At 37.0% G+C, this 23,230-nt stretch overlaps 1 protein-coding gene across 1 annotated transcript in view; it reads right to left on the bottom strand.

Annotated features, from left to right (window-relative positions):
- LOC139745335 (neurobeachin-like protein 1) overlaps nucleotides 1-23,230 on the bottom strand; it is a 93,697-nt gene that overhangs the window by 58,110 nt on the left and 12,357 nt on the right. The window contains exons 4-8 of the mRNA XM_071655735.1: nucleotides 15,740-15,821; nucleotides 6,148-6,263; nucleotides 5,339-5,412; nucleotides 1,939-2,033; nucleotides 1,172-1,351 (exon numbers count right to left, since the gene is read on the bottom strand). Coding sequence (XP_071511836.1) covers nucleotides 1,172-1,351; nucleotides 1,939-2,033; nucleotides 5,339-5,412; nucleotides 6,148-6,263; nucleotides 15,740-15,821 — 547 coding nt within the window. The remainder of the gene's footprint in view (nucleotides 1-1,171; nucleotides 1,352-1,938; nucleotides 2,034-5,338; nucleotides 5,413-6,147; nucleotides 6,264-15,739; nucleotides 15,822-23,230) is intronic.

Here is a 23,230-nt window from a genome sequence, read left to right as displayed (position 1 = left end):
ACATCTTATATGTCTTAAGTGTACAAGTGTAAACTACGCAAAGGTTTGCGAGCGTGTCTCTGAGTGTCCGGACAAATTTTAATTGGATACAATTTAAGAATTGAAGGAGATTGCATGGGCTGCATAGCAACACGCCTACACAAAGCTAATCATTCCCTTTAAGAGAGCAGGAATGCTTGGTTCTGGGATATCAATTCAGGCATCTAATTGTCTTGTCATGTCAGCTTGAAATGATGCATTTCCTTGACTAATATGCGACAACTCAGATTCATCATCATTGTCTATTTATGACCAAAACAAACCTTAATGATTTCATTAATGCAATACCCCAAACTTCAATGGCTTTTATTCGTAAAGCAAAGGTTCTGAGAGTTTTCAGAGATCAAATATGAAAAATTAATAATATCATCTGTGATGAGATATATTTAAAAGCTATTCTTTATTCAAGTATACTCAAATCAAATCAAAACAATCAGTGACTCCGTCCAGGTATATTCTATTTATGGATGTATACTTCATATTGCAAGGGAGAAGTTAATAATCATGGACAAATTAAAAACATTTTGTTGTAATGCCATGCTATTTGTCTGCATTCATCTACATTCTGAAGGAAGTTGAATGCTCTGAAATGCGAGACAATTCCCAAGTGACCACAAAGTAGGATGATTGGAGTAGATGAGAAAGGTCTGGTTACTATCATACAACCAATATTTGGCTAATTTGATTCTCTCTTCTCAAATCTCAGACATGATTAGATGAAGCAACGACTGATTTCTCAAGAGAAGATGAACGAATGTTCAATTACATAAATGTATACTTAATAACACATGCATAGGTAGCGAATTCGGACGACTTGATTTTTTTTTTTCCTGGTCAAGTCTGTCACAAAGTAAAGCATTACAAATACTCTGAATTTGGCAACAAACAATAATCACAGCCAGACGAAGGAAATGAGAAACAAACGAAAACTAAAACAAACACAAAGGCAATGAAATCTGTGACAACCAAAGCCCCTACTTTGCATTTTCCACCACACCTTTCAATATTAAGTATTCGTCTCTTTGTAAAGCTCGCCAAACAAATTTGAAAGTGTTTGGAGATCAACAATATATGCAACTCGCAGTATGTTTATGATCAAACTACCCATTTTTTAAACTGTGATCGGACTAACCTCTTCTGGCGAACAGCTGTGAATGACCTTAATCATCTGGACAAGACAGCGTAAGACGAGCGTTGTGACCGTGTGACTCTCCGTGGGGGGTCCCTTGGTCACCCCATTGTCTGACTCGCTTGTCAGCAGCCGGAACAGCATGTCCACCGTCGGGGGCGTCGTGGCCATTTGCGCATTGGACTAGGATGAGAAAAACAGAGATACACAGGCTTGAAAATCGTTACTTCCTTTAACCCATGCAGATTTCTGAAATATACATGCACGTGAATCTTGAATGGTGTCTGTGAGATATTTTGTGCTTATACCAAAAGAAAGAAAGCTGGGCAATTTGCACAAAGATATCTTAATAGCATTTTAAACGAGAGAATAATGCAAAAAGATTCAGCCCAATTGGAACAAGATTCCAACCTCCCCTTAGAATTTGTATTAGACCAACCAGCTTTGCATTGGCAATGGGTTATGAGGCACTGCAGACAAAAAATCTTCAATACTCATACATTTGTATCTGAAGGTGGAAGTATGCATGAAGAAAAGTTCTTCGACTAAACCTATAGAACATAGCAGATGAGAACTTCTGTTCTTCAGAATACACAGAACGTACTAGCCTCCAGTTTTGAAATGCTATTTCTGTGGAGGTAACGGATTGTAAGGCCCCCGACTTCCATCTTGGGAAATATAACTTCCTTCACTAGCATTTCAATCCATTTGGATGGGCCATGTCCCATCCAATGCCACACATCATCCATGTATCGTATCGTACAATGTACCTTGTAACCTGTGACGATTGCACCAAACATGTGTAGTATATGACAATGGAGTCCAACTTTGATTGCTGTCGACCACGTGGGTTCCATAAGGCAGTCTAGACAAAAGAACGCACAACAAAACAACATGAAATAAAGCATGACACAATGCAAACAGATTACTGTAAAAGTGGAAATTTTCGCGGTGTAATTTTCGCGCATTTCGCGCAACCAAAAACTAGCGCGAAAATAAAAGCACGCGAATGTTTTTGCTTGCCATATGTTCCTGTGCGTGATGTCTTGATTCCGCCGAATAAAAAACATGCGAAACTCTTCTTAGCGGGCCAAGCGCGAAAAATTAGTCGCGCGAAAATATCCACTTTTACAGTACATGGTAAGTTAATGAATTATGCTATGTTAACACCATGTTCCACGATGCCTCGGGCAGCAATGTTTTTTTCAAAACACAGTGCCCAATGGGCAGGTAGGATATTTCATTCTTTTATCTTAGCATATTCTAGTTTTGTTACAAGAGTATCCTCACTCCTGTGAGCCTGTAGCTACAAATGTATCTATCAGACGCTGTTCTCATGGCCTTCAGTCAGGCTAGACTACACATATTTTCCACTACGGACCACTATGCCTCCAAGTTTTCTTAGGTTTATTATATGCAATCACGTTTTGTTGCATTCACCCTTTTTTATCACAGCTTTCCAGGTTACTCATCAGCACCATGACTGCTGTGGCATTTTTTTTTGACAGTTTAAAAATCTGACAGCCTGTCAATTTTGCCCACCCTGTCCCTTCCCCCCCCCCCCCCCCCCCCCACCCCCTTGGTAGCCTGAAATGAGATCGTCGTGGCCGCCTAAAACACGGTGTAAGCATACCGGACAACCCCAGGAATGTCAAACTTATCAACAAAAGCTGCAGTATTCCAAAGACTGAAAAGGCATACATTTTTTTGTGGACAAATAATGTTTTTACCTTTCTTGCAAGAGTTGTGTGCAGTCATGCAATTTGCGAAAAACAGTATTTTTGGCAAAACCCCTCCCCCCCCCAAAAAAAAAAAAAAAAAAAATATTGTGAACAACAGTAGGGTCTATTTTTGGGGGAAAATACAAAATATTGATAAGAAAGTAACAGATGGCATCTCTGCAATCAATGCAAGAATTATGAATTTTTAAAATTTTGGTTGAATCCATGCACCCCTATCTTTAAACGGGATGGTAAAACAGTAATGGTACAGCATGTACACTCTTTACATGATATGAACACTACATCTACAGTTGTAGCTAACAGGAATTTCACAAATCCTCATTCTTTGCGAAGATACATTCTCTTGACCAGTTAGTAAGATGTGTTGAAGTATCAAATATCATTCTCTGTGCCAACTTATGTATGTAAAGCTAGGTACAAAGTGATCTTTCCATATCCTGCAGAAAAACTAATTTGTGTGAAATTCCTTTCAAGTTTTCTTCCAATCACAGAATGGACAGGTGTAAAAGTAGTGCAGATTTCCCAAGGCTCCATGAACAAAACCTTTTTGACCTTTCTCGTACAATTTGGATGCAGATAATTTAACCATGATTACAAGAAACCTAAGCATCACAAATCAATAAAGGATATGCTCACCCAAATGGTTGCCATGGAAACAACAGGCTCCCAAGGGAAGGACATATGATACCTTACTATACTTACGCAAGGATAATATAATATGTCATAGGCCTCTTTGTACGTACATGCACATATTCATTACATGAAAGCTGCTTTTTTTCTTGAGTACATAGTGTAAGTGGATCAAGCAATTCAGCCTTTGCCTTTGCAATCCTTTTTTTTTTTCACTAGGGATTATAAAATATTTTTTTAGAGCTTCAAGGATACATTATTATCACTCTGTGTGTGTGTGTGTGTGTGTGTACAAGAATCAGCTTTCCATTTAAACAGATTCTTTGCGTGTATCTGTATCTCGTGTCCTTGAAATATCTTCAACAAATTCTCATACTTTTCTTCACTGCTCCAATATGGCAATACAAATACAAGGCACACATGCATACAAATTGTATACACACACTGTAGGGCCTTACGAAATAGAGACAACACCATACAGAATACTGGCTTTGCTTGGTATATCACTGATGTGCTATTTTGAAAATCAACATCGTTGCCGCCACCCAAATTAATTTATTCATGCAAGCACTTATGTGTAATGCCTTGCATTACTTTTTATGAAAATAAAATTATTTGAAATGAATTGAATTGAAGTGAATTGAACATGGATATTGGCAGTTGAGGTGCCGGTCATGTAAAGCTTTTGACAGTGCTTTTAAGGATAAGACACGTCTGCTATGAGGCTCATTCTCAGGCATGTTGCACCCAAAATGGTAGCTTCATACTCCCTTTCCAGGGCTTTATCCAAAACGTAGTCAGCGACTCCTGTGATACTTGCATCGTCAGTCGCTCTCAAACACAGCGAAATGCATTCTGGGACACCAAACAAGTAGAGATTTCTGCTTTTAGCGCGAGTGCCTATCATTGCTGAGCATTCTTTTCTGATCTTGTTTAAAGGGTGTGTACAGTTCTGGTCGAGGTGAGGATTTAGCTTTCAATGTTTTGCGAGATATTAAGAAACAACTCTATGAGATGCCAAAGAGCATGCAATTCTAAGGGGTATCAAAAGTTTATTTGATGAAAATCAGTTTTGAAATGGCTGAGATATCCAAAAACAAGGTGAAACAAAGAGATCGTAAAGTTGTGGCATGTCGCCTTTTATTATTATCACTTTTTTGGATATCTCAGCCATTTGAAAACCAATTTCATCAAATAAATGTTGAATACTTCTTAAATTTACATGCTCTTTCATATTTCGTAAGAGGTTTCTCATTATCTCACTTAGGAATGTTCAAAACATAAATCCCCACCTCAACCAGTACTGTGCAGTCCCTTTAACTCACTGAAGACTAGTCCCAAGTATACTCGGGCAGATGTCAATGAGAAATATGTGTTACAGCAAAATCAGCTTGTCCTAAATGGGTTAACACTACAACTGTATGCACTCACTGAAGCACAGCATACACTCGTAGTAGCGTATAAGGGCAATTATCCCTGAGGACAATTACCCCCTCCCCCCTCCCCGGCTAAATACTGGTTAGTGATAAGGTTAGAGGAAAGAATAGGGATAAGGTTAGGTTTAGGGTTAGAGTTTGGGTTAGTATTATTAGGTTCAGGATTAGGGTTAGGGTCAGGGGAAGGGCCTGGGATAATCATCCAGGGGGTAATTGCCCTAGAACCTGCAGTAAATTTCAGAAGTGTGACTCATGGGTTTGACACAAGTGAACCCTTTCAGTTTGTTTGAAAAGTGATGACTACAAGCTTTCAGACACTGTCAGATGACTTGGGGGTGGGGGGCAAGGAGGTTGATACTTACCATAGAAGAACGGAACAACTTCTACGCTGAGGAGAGCGGGACCAAAAACTTGTGTGGAGGTGTTTCCAGAGTGACTGCAAAGATTGTCAAGAATGAAAACTGATCATGAGGTATCCAACAGAATTGACTTTTTGATTTCAAACATAAAAAATTTGATGTGCATATCTCCACAAAGAAGTAGTTTTGGGCTTCAATAAGCTTTCATACACTTAGACCTGCCATGTACTCTGGCTCTGAATTCTGGTCTTTGAAAAAGTGCATGACTGAAAGAACGTATCGACGTAACATACACGTACATCATTATGGGTAAATTGTATAAGGGGGATTATGTTTTATGATATATGCACATTCTATTAGCACATGAACCAATAGTAAACAGAGTAAGTTTTTTTATATACAAAATGTAGCTGTGGCTCTCTGTATTAAAGTATAATAGCACTGATCAATCAGCAAATATAACAGATCATGTAAAAAAAAAAATATGGAAGCAGCCCACGATTTGATCTCATAACTCACTGTTTGCAGTATATCCTACTGTTTAAAATACATTCTCACTGTTTGAAGTAGATACGGTATCCTTACACCGAACAGTGGCATTATCAACTGAGGTAAAACCAGTTCACTTTCGTCCAGCTTTGGGATTGTTGTTTTCTTATTCTATATCAAAGAAAAAAACAAGCTAGGGAAAATCATATACATGTACTCATCAATGATATAACATCTTAGGTCGCTGCATCCTGACATACAGACAGACAAACAGACAGACAGACATACAGACAGACAAACAATCCAAATGAAGAGATGCTTACTTGGATAGATGCCTCCTCCATAGATGCAGAGGGTCGTACATACACTCTATGAGATGGAGAGAATGCTGGATGAAGTTGACGAGGAGTTCTCTGTAGAGACCTTCTTGATCTGGAATCTGGCACAATACAAGAAAAAAAAAGGAATAGAAAAGAAAAGGAAGAAGAGAATAACTAAGTTTCTTCTTAGCTTCAAGCCCTGAAGAGATTATTGAAAAAATTCCCTCCAAATACACACATACATGTACAAACATGATACATGTATACATACATACACACACACAGTATCCACACATACAGTGTATATACACATCAAAGTGAGATGCACATACACACATACATATATGCACATGTCTACAAGTCTATACAGATATCTAGTTGAATTTATGAACAGAATGTAGCTGTTCATTTGTGCATTATTATAGTATGTACATGCACATATTTGCCGCGAAAACAGCCGTAGACTCCAATTCGCAAAAATTTCATGCCGCGAACATATCGTGCTTTACAGTATCCGCATTCACTGCCATTTCACAGGTCTTTCTCAAGCTGGTACAGTAGTACATCACAAGAGTCATATGGATAGTGAAACCTCCGATCTCAAGAAACTATCATCCTTACTAATGATACCAGACACTATTTTCATTCATACAATCTGCAACATTCAGTGAGCAGAAAGACTCAAAATGGCAGAGAAATGGGAGCCCATACAATGAACAATGTACATCTGAGTGATGTAGAGTTTTCAACCTGTGGATGGAGGTAGCTTAAAGGTCCTGTTTACCTTTGGGAACAGTGATTTAAAAAATTTTCAAGATATGAAATTTAGTGCATATATATGTGTAGGTCTGTTGTACCACAAAACATCCTATCATATAAAATTTGCGCAATAAAGCCTAAATGGAGATATCTGTATTTTTCTCATTAAATCCTAAGAGTGTAGACAGTTTAGTCTGGATGCATTTTTATCTTAACAGTTACTATTATTTACATTTTGCATATACTTAACAATACTTAACATCGATTTTACGGATTCAGGTTTTTTTACAGTGGTTATTTCTATCCCAAACTCACATTTTGGATCTATTTTAAAGCACTAATAAATGCTGGGTTTTGTTTCATCTGCAAATGGTAAATTATGCCTTTAACCCATTGTATGCTTGAGTGCCTATAATTGCATCAAGAAATCCCCACAGTGCTATACACACTATCCACAGGCTCTGGCACAAAAAGGGTTAATGCTTCTGGAACAACCATCCTGAAATGTAATTGACTTTGTACATCCAGGGAGGTCACCTCCCTGGTACATCACAAACCTTGCCAACGTGACTCAAACAGAGTTAAAGCCTTTTCTTACCACAAAATGGGGCATAATTGCTTTCTACCAAATATGCAACATCAATATCAACATCTCAGAGAGAAACAACTTTTTTTTTTTAAATCATTAAGTTAAAAAAGAACAAAAGTTATGATGTAACATGTGGAATCATGATGCACGATTACTAAAATTTGAACTTCCTTGTTTACACAAAATCTTTTATGGGATCTGCGTCATTCTGGTCATCAATTTCCTGCTACTTTTTACAATAAGTACACACTACATGTTTTCTTTCTGCCTCATATTCTATCTTTCCTCTGTCACAGTTTAGGTTAGACTGTATTGTAAGTTGATTCTTGAACAGATGTGTGTGTGTGTGTGTGTGTGTGTGCACACATGTGTGTGTTCTGCAATTGATCTACCACTGTGTGTGACACCGTTATAGGCAAACAATAAGACATGGATGCTGTAAACAACAACAACCCCAGACAGACACATTACACTTGTAAATTCATGAGATTCTCTTCCAGATTCTTAAAAGCCAAAACCTAAATGAGAATTCCAAGGACAAAAACATTAAAGAATGTGCCCTGAACATCAGGCAATGTGACTTTTCTAAACATAGAACCACTTGTCCCTGAACCAGGTCTCCGAACGCAGACAGATAATTGCATGGGGCGAAATAAAGTGCCTCAACACTGTATTTGATAACAAACACTTTTTGAGGAACATCAAATGGTTGAGCAAATAAGGCATGCACAGGGAATTGGCAGCAGCTCACATGTAATGTACTAGACTGCCCCTCCTTATCTCAGTCTTTAGCTTGTTTCAGTTTGTGTGTTTGGTTGTGTGTACATTTCGTGATAAGGCATGTTTCATATCGCAAAACATCAATTCACTTGAAACTACAGTACGGTAAGTATCAACACTATTTATAGATTGCAGATCTCGTTGACATGCTCTAAGCGGAGTTAAGCTGGTCTTGCACTGGGATCTACCAATGCAGCTTCAAAACAAAGAAAAAAAACTCACAAAAATGTGCAGGCTTCTCCTTCCCCCACCCCCCCCCCCCCAAAAAAAAAAGGATACAACATTAAAATGAAGTATTATATCGTCACCAGGCGGGTATGTTGCATATGTGACCCTGCACCTCAAAACAAACAAAAAGTCGCCAGACATGAATTTTTAGTTAAGATCTTATTCTGAAAGAGCAGACTTTAAGCTTTAAAATGATGTATAACTCAAATCAAATGGACTCTCCTAACCTATCTAAATATTGGAAAGAAAGCACAAACTCAGGAAAAGTGTGAACTGAGAAAAGAGGCTCTGAAGTACAGTGTCTATTCAAGCGCTTAATCTTTACCAAACCATGCTGGCTGTGCGATGAATGGGACAAAAAAAAAAGGGAAATAAACCACCAGAGTAACAACAATGAAGGGATTATCAGATTGAACTGAAATTAAGCATGCCTCATTAACACATTCTGTCTATAATTAATGCCAAGTTTCAAAGCAGTAGCACTATCCTTTCAAAAGTTATTAGAGTTGAAAGTGAAGAGTGTGGAGAAGGTTTTTCAGAAATGAAAAAGGGATTCTAAAGACACACTTAATCACACTATTCTACCAAAAATGTTCGAGATAAACTGCTAAAAAACACACTTTCCTGCCCGTTTTATGATACCAAATTTTAGCATAATGTAAAAGAAGACCCGCTCTTTCAGAAAATATGAAAAAGTCAAGTTCGGCTAGGTTGACCCATTTCACTTATTTTCAGTCCTCACGCAAAATCAGTGTGTGCGACTTTATGTTCGTTTTGAGGTGCACGGTCACATATAAACTCTTCATTAAAGGACAAGTTCACCTTCATAAACATAAGGATTGAGAGAATGCAACAATATTAGTAGAACACATCAGTGAAAGTTTGAGGAAAATTGGACAATCGATGCAAAAGTTATGAATTTTTAAAATTTTTGTGTTGGAACCGCTGGATGAGGAGACTACTACAGCTTGTGAGTCATATGCGTACAACAGTATAAAGAAAATGTAAAAGAAAATTCAACATATTTTCACTTTTTTCGCATAATAAAAGAGCTCTTGACTTGCCTCTTTCTAAATGCAGGGGGAATAATATTGCCCATAACATTTGTCGGTAACGAGTCAGGGGAATGTGTACTTTTTTCAAAAGATGGCATTTTGTGAAATTCTCTTTTTATTTTCCTTATATCGTTGTACGCATGCGACATCTAAGTTATTCATACACTGCAGTAGTCTTCTCATCCAGCGGTTACTGCACAAAAACTTCAAAAATTCATAACTTTTGAACGGATTGTCTGATTTTCCTCAAACATTCAATGATGTGTTCTACTAATATTGCTACATTCTCTCAATCCTTATGTTTATGAAGGTGAACTTGTCCTTTAAGTACAAAAGGATTGGGACAGATGTGTATGAACATGATTAACTTTGACAGAACATCAAAGAGGAGAATATTTTTTAGGACCAATTTGCTGTTTGGAATAAAAGTAGTAAAAGGTCAACGACTGATGGAAATAAAAATTGAACAGAATCATATAATGAACAAGAAAGCGATGGTCATTTGATTTGCATATTGAATATGAATATATTATCTAAAGAGCCTCAATTGCCTTGATACTTGCCCTATTTGAATCATTTATTTGTAAAAATAAAGGGGTGGGGGGGAATGAATATTCCCAAAATTAGCACAAGGGTATTGACACACTTTATGTAACTCTCATATTTAAGTAACATACAAAGTCATTGGCATTATGTGTAAATCGGGTTGCAGCAGTACTAATAGCTTTTAGAAAGGGATGTATACAGTCTAACTATTAAAAAGTCAGTGCATACTCTGTGCAACTGGTATCAAGGGGGACTGAATCTTTTGAGAAGATCTGAAAAAAATGCTATTGCACACTTTTAGAAATGAATAAATGATCGATAGAAAGAATGGATGAATGATTGATTGAATGAATGTGCATTTATTTAATGAAGGGCATTTAACAGATCACTTCTGGCTGTGTTGTTCATATGGAAGATACCAATTACTGGGTTCCAACTGCTGTCGATGTAATCATAAAGTGTGATCTAATGAATAATGTAATGTTTGTCTGATTTCTCAGAAATCAGCACTCATCCATGTAGAATTTCTCCTGAACTACATTACTGCAAATTGAAAGACAGTGTGATGATTCACTTTGCCTGTCCCTAGTGAAGTCACCTCTGCTGAAAATCAACAGGCAAACACTACATACTGCAACGGAAACCCATGTTTTCATTGTCTACTGATATTGATGATGATATGAAGCGTATCTTAGTAATAATAATGATGATGTTAATACCTATACGACTGCTAATAATGATAATGACATTGATACTGCTAACAATAGTAATAATACTGGCAATAATGACAACAATAACATAAAACAATGCTGCCACTACATTGTGGGTTTAGCTTCTTCAACTGAATATGACTGATTTTAATACTTCTTCACTATGATACCACAATAACATCTTGAACACTGATAAAACAGTTATTTTTTGTGTGGATAAATAACACTGATTTGATCAAGGTTAATCAACAGCAAGCTTATGAGTATTTCCGTCCCTGACAATGCACTCTGCTCATTTTTCGTTGACTGTTTCAACAAATTTGGTTCCCTGCTCCTAAACACTGATCTCTCATTGAATCTGCTGCTCTTGTGCAAATCAAACATGAGGGGCCCCCCTAAATATCTACACAGCTGATCCAAAAGCAGATATATGGGTCAAAACCGTAAATACACTGCCACAGTATCTTGTTCCAGCATCACATCTGTAATGTTGCAGAGCCTGAGAACTTGTTAATTCTGCGATTACCGCGCCACAATCCCCGGCAGTTTCCATCAAGCCCATGTGATCTTTGCAAATCCACATAAATTCTTCTGATCAGGGGGAGCACGCCGATTTTGTTGAGGGGCTACACGTACCTAACAATCCTGCCCTCTCAAACAACATCCATTCATCACTAAAACAGAAAATTCTGTGTGAAAATTAAAATGCCGCCCCGCATGTGGAAAATGCCAAGCATGAGAATATCCGGTGCATTTTCAACCTTCAATTATCATCAATGTAGTATTCGAGTGATAATAATTAGAGGCAACACACACGTGTTTGATTGTACAGTTTTTGTTGGATATATGATAAGCTTGATCTCAAAATGGGTAATGCGGCACTTTCATCCAGCATGACTCATGATGCTATCAATAAAACAACACACTGTGGGGTATGAAAATCATTTTAAACTGTATCTGTAGCAGTGTCTTGCTAGAGAAATATCCTGAATTGCAAATCTATTGTTACATGTGTACCTTAAAGAGTATGCAATCTCATATAATCATACTAATGATCATATCTTCTATGAAGTTTTAATAATGTAGTATGACAAAGCTTTGAAAACAACAACAAAAAATACAACATAAAACTCAATCAATAAATCAATAAATGACTGATCAATTACAATTACCTTTGATACTGATATTCTGGCATAATGCCTACTGGTACAATGAAAGTAACAGGTTCTGGAATGATTCTTAACAGGTGCTTTACAGGTGCTTGAATGGTTCTGGAATTGTTCTTAACAGGTGCTTTACAGGTGCTTGAATGGTTCTGGAATGGTTCCTAACAGGTGCGTAACAGGTGCTTGAATGGTTCTGAACAGGTCAGCTATATTGTTCATAATCAGACAAATGTAACAAAGCATCATTAACTTTAACAACACAGTTGCAAAGAATTGATTTTCCAATAGGCCTCAAAATAATGCATTTGGGTCAAATACATTGTTGTACTCTGCAGGTGATGATGGGGTTTTATGCTGTCTCTGACTGGGAGTACGTTGTCAATACGCATATTAAATGTAGATGATCAATATTTGAAGCCTTTCTTGCCAAATATCTCCTATTCTATAACAAGTGTTTTCCACTACAAACGTGCATGCACAGAGTAAAAAGGAATGACAAACCATGGTTTAATAGCACGCTTTGAAAAATGTGTAAAAAGAAGTATTTATTTCATCGTAAGTATCTCAGGAATCGTACTGCCACCAATGAACAGAAATTTAAACAGCATAGGAATTTAGTTAATAAGGAAATACGTAAAAGGAAGCGTGAATATTATTACAAGAAATTCAGTTGTGTGCATGGGAATTTAAAGAAAACACGGTCTCTTATTAATGATGTAATGAATAAACAAAGGCAGAATAATCATATCGAATCATTGCAAGTCAATGATCATTTTATCGACCCTGCAGAGTCTGTAGCAACACATTTTAATGAGTATTTTTGTGTAATAGGAAGAAATATTGTATCAGAAGTGTCTAATTCATCTGCTTCTGTTTATACTTTAAACAGTTTGATAACAGCATGGAAAGATGTGTTAATTTTGATCTATCCAAGATAGAGGAATACATGGTGATGTATTGGCGGAATTGGAATGCATAAGGCTGTCGTAAAATGAGCAAATAGCTTCAAGATATGACAGCTTGAGAAAGGATAAAATGAACATGAAGTGTATTTTGCATGCATGTACATAAAGAAGACAGGTCATCTATTGACCGATTCGGGTTCGTTGAGGGCAGCAGACATTTTACGGCACAGGGCGCAGCCATAGTGGGTGTATCGGTGTGTATCAGCGACCCCCCTGCTCTCCCCCACCCCGGGGCAACATGTTTATCACGCACTTGTAACAAAGGTTCGCGCACTAGCAAGCATTCGCGCACTCAGTACGAGACGCCCATTGGCTAAAGCAGTTTTTCATTCTGCGCGCGTGCTAATGTAGGGAGAGGGGTGGGGGAGTGCGGAGGGGGGGTCGGATGATACACCCAGTATGGCTGCGCGCATGCCAAAAATACACATAGCGCGTCACAGAATCGGTCAATAAATCTGGCATTGCATAGTGCCAATAACAATGAAATGATCATGAACAGCAAGGTTGTTGTTGTTGTTGTTGTTGTTGTTGTCATTGTTATGATGGCTGTGTGTGTGCGTTTTTTTTTTTCAGTGAAAGTACATATGAAGTTTTCAACTCTGGTAATCTCTTTACAGTGGTTGCTAGGGAGATTTAAATCCCTTTTGTTCCGCACACAATTGGCAAGGTGACTCAGTGCACCTAAGTAGACTCTTCTGAAAAATGTAGGCATTCCTGCACGTTTGCTTATTCCATCATTAATTCTTGGTGGGGTAGGAACATCAAATTTGGATGAAGGTTCCACATTTTTTGAGAGCTACAAATCTTCTCTCTCAGAATTAGACTTCACCTACACAAAAAACATAAACAAACAAATGAACAAACACACACACAAAGAAACAAAACAAGACAGATCTGGCAACATATTGCTGGCTTGTTATGCAATGTCACAAGTATTGAGAAAGTATGAGTGGTTGATTTCAAAATAATCTTTTGACATGGTTTTTCATTAATAGGTATCTAAGACTGTGTGACATCATCGAAAAGCAGAGCCCTCCGGTGCTCTCGAAACACGCCCATTTTCATTGCAAAATATCTCAACATTGGAAAATTGTAATATTTGTGCTTTTCTGCTATTAACACTGCAACAAAAAGAACTGCAAAGTTTAACCTACTGAAGACTAGTCCTGAGTATACTCGGGCAGGTGTCTACAGCGATATGAGCTCATCCTCAATAGGATAAGAAGCATTGCAAGTTTGCTACTCACACAACTTTGATTGTGATGTCACAATAGTCTGGCCAGCTGGCTTCACATTGCATTTTGGCCATGGGGGTGTGCATAGTGGAAGTCACATGACAAGCACAAATTTTAGGCAGTAAGTTTTCTCATTGCAAAGTGTCACATACACTGTATCAAAAAGTGCCGTTTATAGAAAAATTGCAATGTGTCATGAATATACATAATGGGATTACACGAAACTTGTGATTATAACATTCACCTGTACCATATATAAGAGATTGCATTGTTATTGTTTGGATACTAAAGTGACTGCATTGTTATTGTTTGGATATCAAAGTGATTACATTGTCATTGTATTGATATATAAGTAATTGTGTATTAATTATACTGATTGACAAGTCTGTACACAATACATCAAACTGCCTGAACATCAACATATTTTGGTTCTTGTGTGCAATCATTCTCAGTGTGATTTTGGTCATAACAAATGTGGGGAGCAATTTTTCCAGCAATGTTTCGGATGGCATTTAGGTTCACTTGCCTGGTAACTTTCAACTATTAATGCCTCAATCTTTAAATAATATATAAAATGTCACAACTTTTTATTTCCACATGCAGTGTCAATGGCCCTCATGACACGACATTACTGTGACGGTAAACCGAACATTACACTCTTCACACATACCCCTGCTCACGAAAAAGCTACTGCACCGTCGACATGCCGTCTGAACACATCCGACAAAACAGAATACATGGCAAATCCTTTAAAAGTCAGCAACGCTGATATTCACAGTCTTTGCAGGTTTAAAAGGAATTGAGACAGCAACTGAATTCACACTTGGAAGTTACCAGCTTTTGCAACACGATGCAAAAAAACAAACAAACCCAAAACCCAAGATTTTATTTGCCACAGTTAAACCTAATTAATGGGGGAAAAAAAATCACTCCACTGCAAAATAACGTGCTTTGAATCTCCAGACTGGGCAAACCTATAGCTACACAATGACCAGAGTATGACTCTGGGCACCTGAGTGTGTAAATCTGATGTTGAGAGTTGCATTATGGGATCAAAAAGATTGATGCTTTCTTTTGCATGTCATTTATATAAATTCTGTTATGCTCACACACAGGAATTAACGATTTTGCATTACGTTCATAAAAGTAATTTCATACACCAGTTTTGGTTGTGTGTGGGTGGGACTCAAAAGAGCTGTTCCAGATACCTAAAATAGACTGCACTAGGATACTTGTTCACATTCAAATGCTCTTGACTTCCACATTATTTGCTTACAAGTTTCTAAAGATAGTCACTTTAATATATGTAATGCCTGTATCTCATCACAATTGCAAAGTACAAGAATTTGTAGTCTATATTTGCTTTCATTTGTGATTAAAATGTATGACCCTCCTGTAAACAATGACAGAAATTGAAGTGCACAAATCAAACTTGTAGATGACAGTGTACACCCAGTTTACCCTTTAGCACCCTCCTTTTTTTTTGGGGGGGGGGGGTAGGATGATCTGGTCTGATTTTTGTGCTGGTTCGTTCATGGATTAACATGGAAGAAGATACTCACTGTTTTGAAGGCAGCTGTCGCTAGTGGAATGATGTGCTTGAAGTATTCACATGACCCAACGAGGGCGATGTTGTCATGGTGCCTGAATGTATCAAGGGTAGAAACGGAGAAGAGAGAGAAAAAAACAGCGTCAAACCACAGGGGCTATTTTTGTATACCACGCATGACGTTGTTTGGGAGAACCAGTCTTCTGGACTGCACCTCTGGAGGAAATTTGAAGGTTAATTAATTAGAGCTGCTTCACAAACACACTCAGAAGCATGGAGCTTAGGATGTTACCCCCATGGAACCTGATTTACAACAGGCTTCCTGACATTTTTAGCACTCGACATGAAAGTAAAGCAGACAATATGAGTGAGTGTTCTTTAATAATACATTTATCTTGTAGCTGAGAGCACTTTGTTCCAAAAATACAGACATGCACAAAATGTACATTGTACTAACATGCACAAGATGTACAATGTATACATTGTACATACACACACACACATGTGTACAATACACATGCTAAATCTCCTACAATTGACATACACCTGTAAATCACTGAGAATTTTCATCATTTTGGTAGATGCACATACAAGTGTGTACACATGGTAGGCCAAAAGCAGCAATCTTGGGACAAAGGGATACTATTCATAGGCATGGTCATAACTGACCGATACCATCTGAATGGTTTTGCTTCCTGTAATATTGATACATTTCATTTTTAATGATACAGTGTGACATAGAACTGGAGAGAGGTATGATCAAGCAGGATTAGCCAAAGGATGTATGATACTACAAACATATGCAAACATACCCTGAGATAGCAGTATGTGTAATATATGCATTGTTTGTACAAGATAATACATACATTGTACATGTACACTGTATAATGAATAACACTTATATAGCGCTTAATAGTCAAATACTGATGTTTCTAAGCGCATTAATCCGGAAAAAATATATTGAGGTAAGATACAGCATTATGTACATAACAACAGCAAAATGTACAGTATACATTGTACATGTACATACATTGTGCATACACATGTAAGGGATACATAGTGTACACGTAAACATAATATGCATAGTACAGTACATGCATACCCAGTACATTTGTAGTATATTGAAGTAATATCAATGCCAGCAATTTGTATTTTACTCAATGACTTTGTACAAAGCACACATAATACATGTACAATCGTAGTACATACATTGTACTGTACCATAAAAGTGTACTTTTAATACTACAGTATAACATGCAAATGAATTTCTTTTGCAGCTCTATGTCTACATGGTAATTTTGTCCTGAGCTCTGAGAATGTAAGGTATTGTTTAGAAAAAGAAAATAAAATGACAACAAAAAGACTCAAAAGGACATCTGTCTTCAGTCGTGTTCAGACAATAGTACAATGTACCTTGGTACACTTCCTAAAAAGGACATTAGGGTGTGGTCACTATCAACAGAGAACCAAATGTGTGTGTATTCTATGAAAATGGTGCAAGATAAATGTCCCTCATTTTCATACATCAAGATATTTGTGACATATCACACCAGAAAGTCTCCCTCAAATTCACTGAACATCAAGTTTCTGATTTGGGTACAGAAGTTAATTTTAAAACACTACAGCATGTACATGTAGCTTCTAAGACACAGCCAGTTCTCCAGACTTTCAATCACACAAAATGTGTCCCATTTTCTTTTTCAAGCAACCACTGCAAAATATGGTACAGTGGCAAAAGCTGGCTACTACATTTTTGCAGATCAATAAAAATGTGAGAAAATAAGCTCTGAAAAACAGGCTATGCACTCCGAGCATGCATGAAATGAGGTATTCAACCACAATAGTGCTTAATATTAATTCATGATTTACTGTCAGAAAAAAAAAATCAAACACCTAGCAACATGAAAAATGAACATTTCTGATTCAAAAACTCTCTCAGACTTTGACATTTGGAAAGGAGGTTTTTACGATGACTGCATCTCAATTCTGTCGCGAAACCAAATGTCTTATTTTGCAACCAATTTGTGTCATTTGGCGATTTTCGTAACATGAACACATCCAACTTTTACCAAAATGCAAACAAACAGATAAACAAAACATTTTTGTACATTTAAACCATACATTGAAGACAAAAACCACGTTCTGATTCACATTCTACGAAAGAACGCACACCTACAAGTACTATGCATGTTTGATCAAATTTCAGAAAAAAAAATGTTTACAAAAATCTTATTTCAAGAAACGTTATTTTTTACAGTACCTTTAATGACCTCCCCCCCCCCCCCCATATTAAACATTGATATTAAAAATATTACATTTGTAACTGGCTACACTGAATATATCTGTCTGCCCCTATGTATTAAAGCAGCATAAAAATTGTTTGAGCTTTGGGTGGAATTCCTCTATGTCTCGGGGGAAACCATGGACTTTGATCTGCATGCTGAGAGCAACGATCCTGGAGGAATTACAGAGATATTACAGATATTAATTTCCTGCTACTGAGGCTCAATGCAAAATGCAAACTGCCCACTCAGTACAGAACAACTGCATGATTTGTTGTTGTTGTTGTTGTTGTTGATGGTCTCTGACTGACAATGCATACTCAATACAAAATGCAGAATAGCCATTCAATACAAAACAAGTGCACAACTTCTCAATGACCAGTACTGTGCAGCAGGTGTTTTTTATATGCACTTTGTACTGCCATAAATCACCAGTTTGAATAATGATATGAATTGAAGGAGAATTAAAAATAATATGTATGGGATGTGTGTCCCATTTTAATGGATTGTCCTCTTCATTGAGAATTATGGCCAAAGTCCAAAATATTCGCCTGTTGCTATTTGCGTATTTCCAAGGTATAGGAAAAAATGTCAATTTCAGGGATGTCAAGTTATTTTCTGTTTCCAATGTGCATTACCCAGCAATATGCTATGATCTTTTGAGAACACTTCAATGACAGATAACTTTGCCCCAAAATTGCTTCAAACAAGCAATTTATTAGTATTCATGCCACAATTAAAAGTTTTGGACAAAAGTAAATGTACATGTATGTACAAGCAATGCTGGACTGACATATGAAGGTCAAATGATAAACATTCACTGAAAAGTTGTTGTTTTTCAACTGAATGGCCTGATATTGATTAGAAAATATAACATCAGCCCTTAAATTCTATTGAACACTGCCTTTTATTCCATTTCTTGACTTAGTGGTGAACGTACATTTAAATATGTGGACTGACAAAACCAACACATTTTTGTCAGTCCACCAAATGTACACTTACACGTACATCAACCTATTCCTTTGTTTGGCAAATTGAATTTAATAGATCAAAGAAGAAATTTCCCACTCTGTGATTGGCTTTTTCCGTACAACTTGATTTTACTCACAAAATGAAATTTATTACATATCAATCATATAACCAATGCAGGACGAGCTGATTTTGCTCTAACATCAGGGCTGCCAACACTGAAAACTAGTTGAGAGTGAGAATCCCATAGGCCAATGCTATAATTTAGGAGTCAAAATGAGTGAGATCAATAGAAATGCATGCAAATGAAATAAAGTTTTAGAGTGAGAAAGGACCAAAATGGGTGAGTCTCACGCTCAATGCGTGAGGGTTGGCAGCCCTGTCTAACATGCGTCTCCCATAGACACCAGCCGAAGCACTCTCAGGACTTGTCTCCAATGGGTTTATAAACATACGTAAATAGACAGTGCCTCATAAATACTGAAACTGCCACAGTGAGCTATAATAGCAAACTCCTTTCATACATTTTTTATGGAAGAAAAAAAAAAAGAAGAAGATGCCTTCATTGAAATCTTAGCAGCACCACACCAACAACCACTATTCTTTACATGACAAAACAGCTATGAAGTATGTATGTGCAGTATACGTCAGAATCGGCTAAAATCGTCATAAAAGATGTACCGGTATCACAAAAAACAGCGTGCCAGATGCCTGCCAGGCATTTATTCAGACCACTGTATAGATTACAGTAGGTATGATTTTCGCTGCTGATGTTGCTATGCTTTTCCTCAATCACAATAGTGGAGATACATGTAGGATAAAGCCACTGTTTAATGGTAAAATATGAGCTGCAAGGTCCCATATGCTTCAAGTGTGTGTGTGTGTCTGTATGATAATGCATAACAATGAAGTGTGTCAAATTTGCAATCAAAATGACATGCTAAATGCTTCCCTTTTTTTTTTTTTTTTTTGGTAAAGTGGAAATGTGTGAATGATCACAATGAATTTGCAGAATGCATCATATTCATCTTTTCCCGCAGACAGCAGTGTTAGAAAAGACTATGTCGGGAATGGAATATCAGCATGGCAATATTTGTTTATGAATATCATATCTGACAGTGACAGCATAATTCCAGGTGAGCAATGAAAACACAAAACAACGGATTTGAAATATACCAACTGTAATATATACAAGTACTGCATTCGTAAGCACTGATTTTTGTTTATTTTGAGGGTCACATACAAACCCAACTGTCATTGACGGACAGAGCACTGACCTTTTGAAATAAGAATAGCAAGGACTCTCAAATGATGAGTCTAGTGTGGGCAAGGTACTGTACTATTAAAGAGATGATGGCATTCCTTTCACGGCTGCATTGCACACTCTACAGAGTAACGGCTATACAAAATGTACATTACGTATGTGATGATGGCAAGAGATTTTGATGATGCCCTTTAGAGGATATAACTCTATGCATCATAAAATTCATTCTAAAACATACACATACACACACACACACACACACACACACACACACACACACAATGGGACACACTGATCTGCATCCAATGTTTTGTAAATCCCTTACAAAAATAAGGTAAACAGATGCATGAAATATAAAATCCAAAAACTGAGTCTACTGTATAACATGACATATTCGCGGCATGAAATTTTCGCAAATTGGAGCCGACAGCCTTATTCAAGGCATGAAATTTTTGCGAACCACCACTGGCATTCAATGCATAGAGTGTAGACAAGAACTTTCATGTGCATTTTAATTTCGTGAATTTTGGCGCTTGCGAACTTCGCGAAATTGAAATGCACGTGAACATTCCTCGTTTTACAGTATTCAAATGACTATTTCACAATTTTAAGATTTCTTTAGAGGAGACTACTGTAAGACATAATGCCATCTGTTTTAAATGTTTATCAATGACCGGAATACGATTGAACAATAAAGCCAAATATTTGTCGAACAATAAAGCCAAATATTTTACTGACATTATCATGACACTCAGGCTGCCAGAAAAATGATATGAAGTCATTTCTTTTAAAGTTGTAAAAAAAAAAAGAAAGACACAAAATATTGAGACTTTAGTTCAATTTCTGTGGCTATGGATAAACTTATCAAAAGAGGATGTCTTTGGACTGCCATTGTGGAAATCTCAAGTACAGTAAGCTGTTGTCAAACTTTTATACCAAGGCATTCGAGACAGTGCGATACTGATACTGTGACGGGGCATAATACCTCATTCAAGAATTTCTTACAGTTTGCACATACTTGTGTCAAAAATTCAGGTACGTACGTATTGGTGATACTGTGATGATGGAGCAAGTGCATTTCATTTTGTAGCATGGTACATTTCATTTTATAGCAAGATTAGCATAAACCCCCCCCCAAAAAAAAAAAAAAAAATGAATATTTTGAATGTAAAGTGGTAGTTCAATCTGAAAAATCTATGATCATATCACAACTCAAATTTTATGCATACACCTGTATGTGCACAATACAGAAGTACTGATAATACAACTTTGCATCATCTGCAAAACGTTTGTTTGTTTGTTTGTTTTTTCTGAAATTCATCCATTGACGTAGTCACAAGACATTATTATGATTAAAAAATGTTGTCTGGTTATTGCCATCGCCTAGCTATCGCAGTATAGTACCACAAAGGGGAGGGGGCATATTTTACAGTACTGTATCTCACTGGAAAAAATTATCTCATTATTTTTTATAGTTCATAGGTAGTGGCTGGCATTCAGTCTGAGAGCTGCATTAAAAGGCACTGCCGTGGCATTAAAGGGCACTGCCGGGCAAGGACTTTATTCTTGCTACACTGTTGAAAATGACGGATGTATCATTCATAAACGTACATACCATACCATACCACAACAACTATTTTCATCTCAGAATTTCTACCAACTCCACAAAAGGACAACATGAGTGCAATCTCCTAGACTGATAGGGGCTGATGCCCTGTAGCGATGCATCAATCGATGCAATTGATGTATAACATAGAGCGATATATCACTGGTCCCTGTATGAATCCAGTTACAAGCCATGTGCATTGCAGAACAATAATTCAAAAAGGGTTCGAGACTGTAACCAGTCAGAAGTGCTAAAATGATCGAATCATGTGTGTGCTATTCATCTACTTTTTCTTTCCTTTTTCTTTTTGCTTAAGCGTGGGAGTGCATGAAGTGTATCATTTATTCATTTGTACTCAATTCACTTTTTAGTATTTTATTAATACAATAAAAAGCAAAAATCTGTTCAATGAGTCTTTTGCTGTTCATTTACAATGGTTGTTTTAATTACAGCATTTTCGAGGATTTACAATGTACAGGATCCTTAACCCATTGAGGACGAGTCCCAAGTTACTCAGGTAAGCGTCTATGGGAAATGCCTGTTTTAGCAAAATTAGTTCGTCCTCAATGGGTTAAATTGGTGACGCATCTCAGATTGTTTGTTTCTGTCCCTAAATGGCAAGTTTGATTGTAAATATCATTCTGATTTCACACAGATTGAATTTATCTATAAACCTGTCCCTGCTCATCTTTCTGCATTAATACAAAGCAAAATCCAGAGGAGTCCACATGTATGTACTTTATGAATACTAAACTACTCTGTGGAGTAAAATGTGGTAATTTTTCATGCAATATATTTTATGTTTAATTGTGATTTCTGATGCGGATGTTATGTACGACGGTTCAATTTGTTCTATTTAATTTGGAAGTATTTATATGTCATTGCAATGTATTTTAGCCTTCGGGCTATGATTTTGCAAATTTTTTACCAAATAAATCATTCTAATAATAATAATAATGATAATAATAATAATAATAAAAAACATGACAAGATGATTATCATTGCAGTAAAATCCACCCAGCCTCAATGGGGCGATGTACACATTGTGGACAGTCCTGATCGAGTCATAATCAGCCACTTTCTTTACATCAATGGATGATGATGTCACAAGGTAAACAATCCATCTGAAATCACACATGAATTCATCACAGTGTGTGTTTGTACATATGACTCACCAAGACTGTCAAAAGATTCTACAGACTGTTTACAAGAGTACTTCCAGTGAACACTGCATACAAAGTTGTACGTACATCAATGACATACCCTACTGCTTTTAGACAATACAGAGCTTAATGATATTAAAGGTATTAGCCCACATTTGTAAACCTGCAGCAATTGGTCTCATAGTTAGCATGGAGTTTGGGTATGATTGCAGTAACACCT

The sequence above is a fragment of the Diadema antillarum genome, unplaced genomic scaffold (genome assembly GCF_040938485.1).
Source record: "Diadema antillarum isolate AM-2024a unplaced genomic scaffold, OU_Dant_1.0 seq00001253_RagTag, whole genome shotgun sequence".
NCBI lineage: Eukaryota > Metazoa > Echinodermata > Echinoidea > Diadematoida > Diadematidae > Diadema > Diadema antillarum.
The sequence above is the reverse complement of the archived record's forward strand: the minus strand, read 5'-3'. Positions and strand labels throughout refer to the sequence as shown.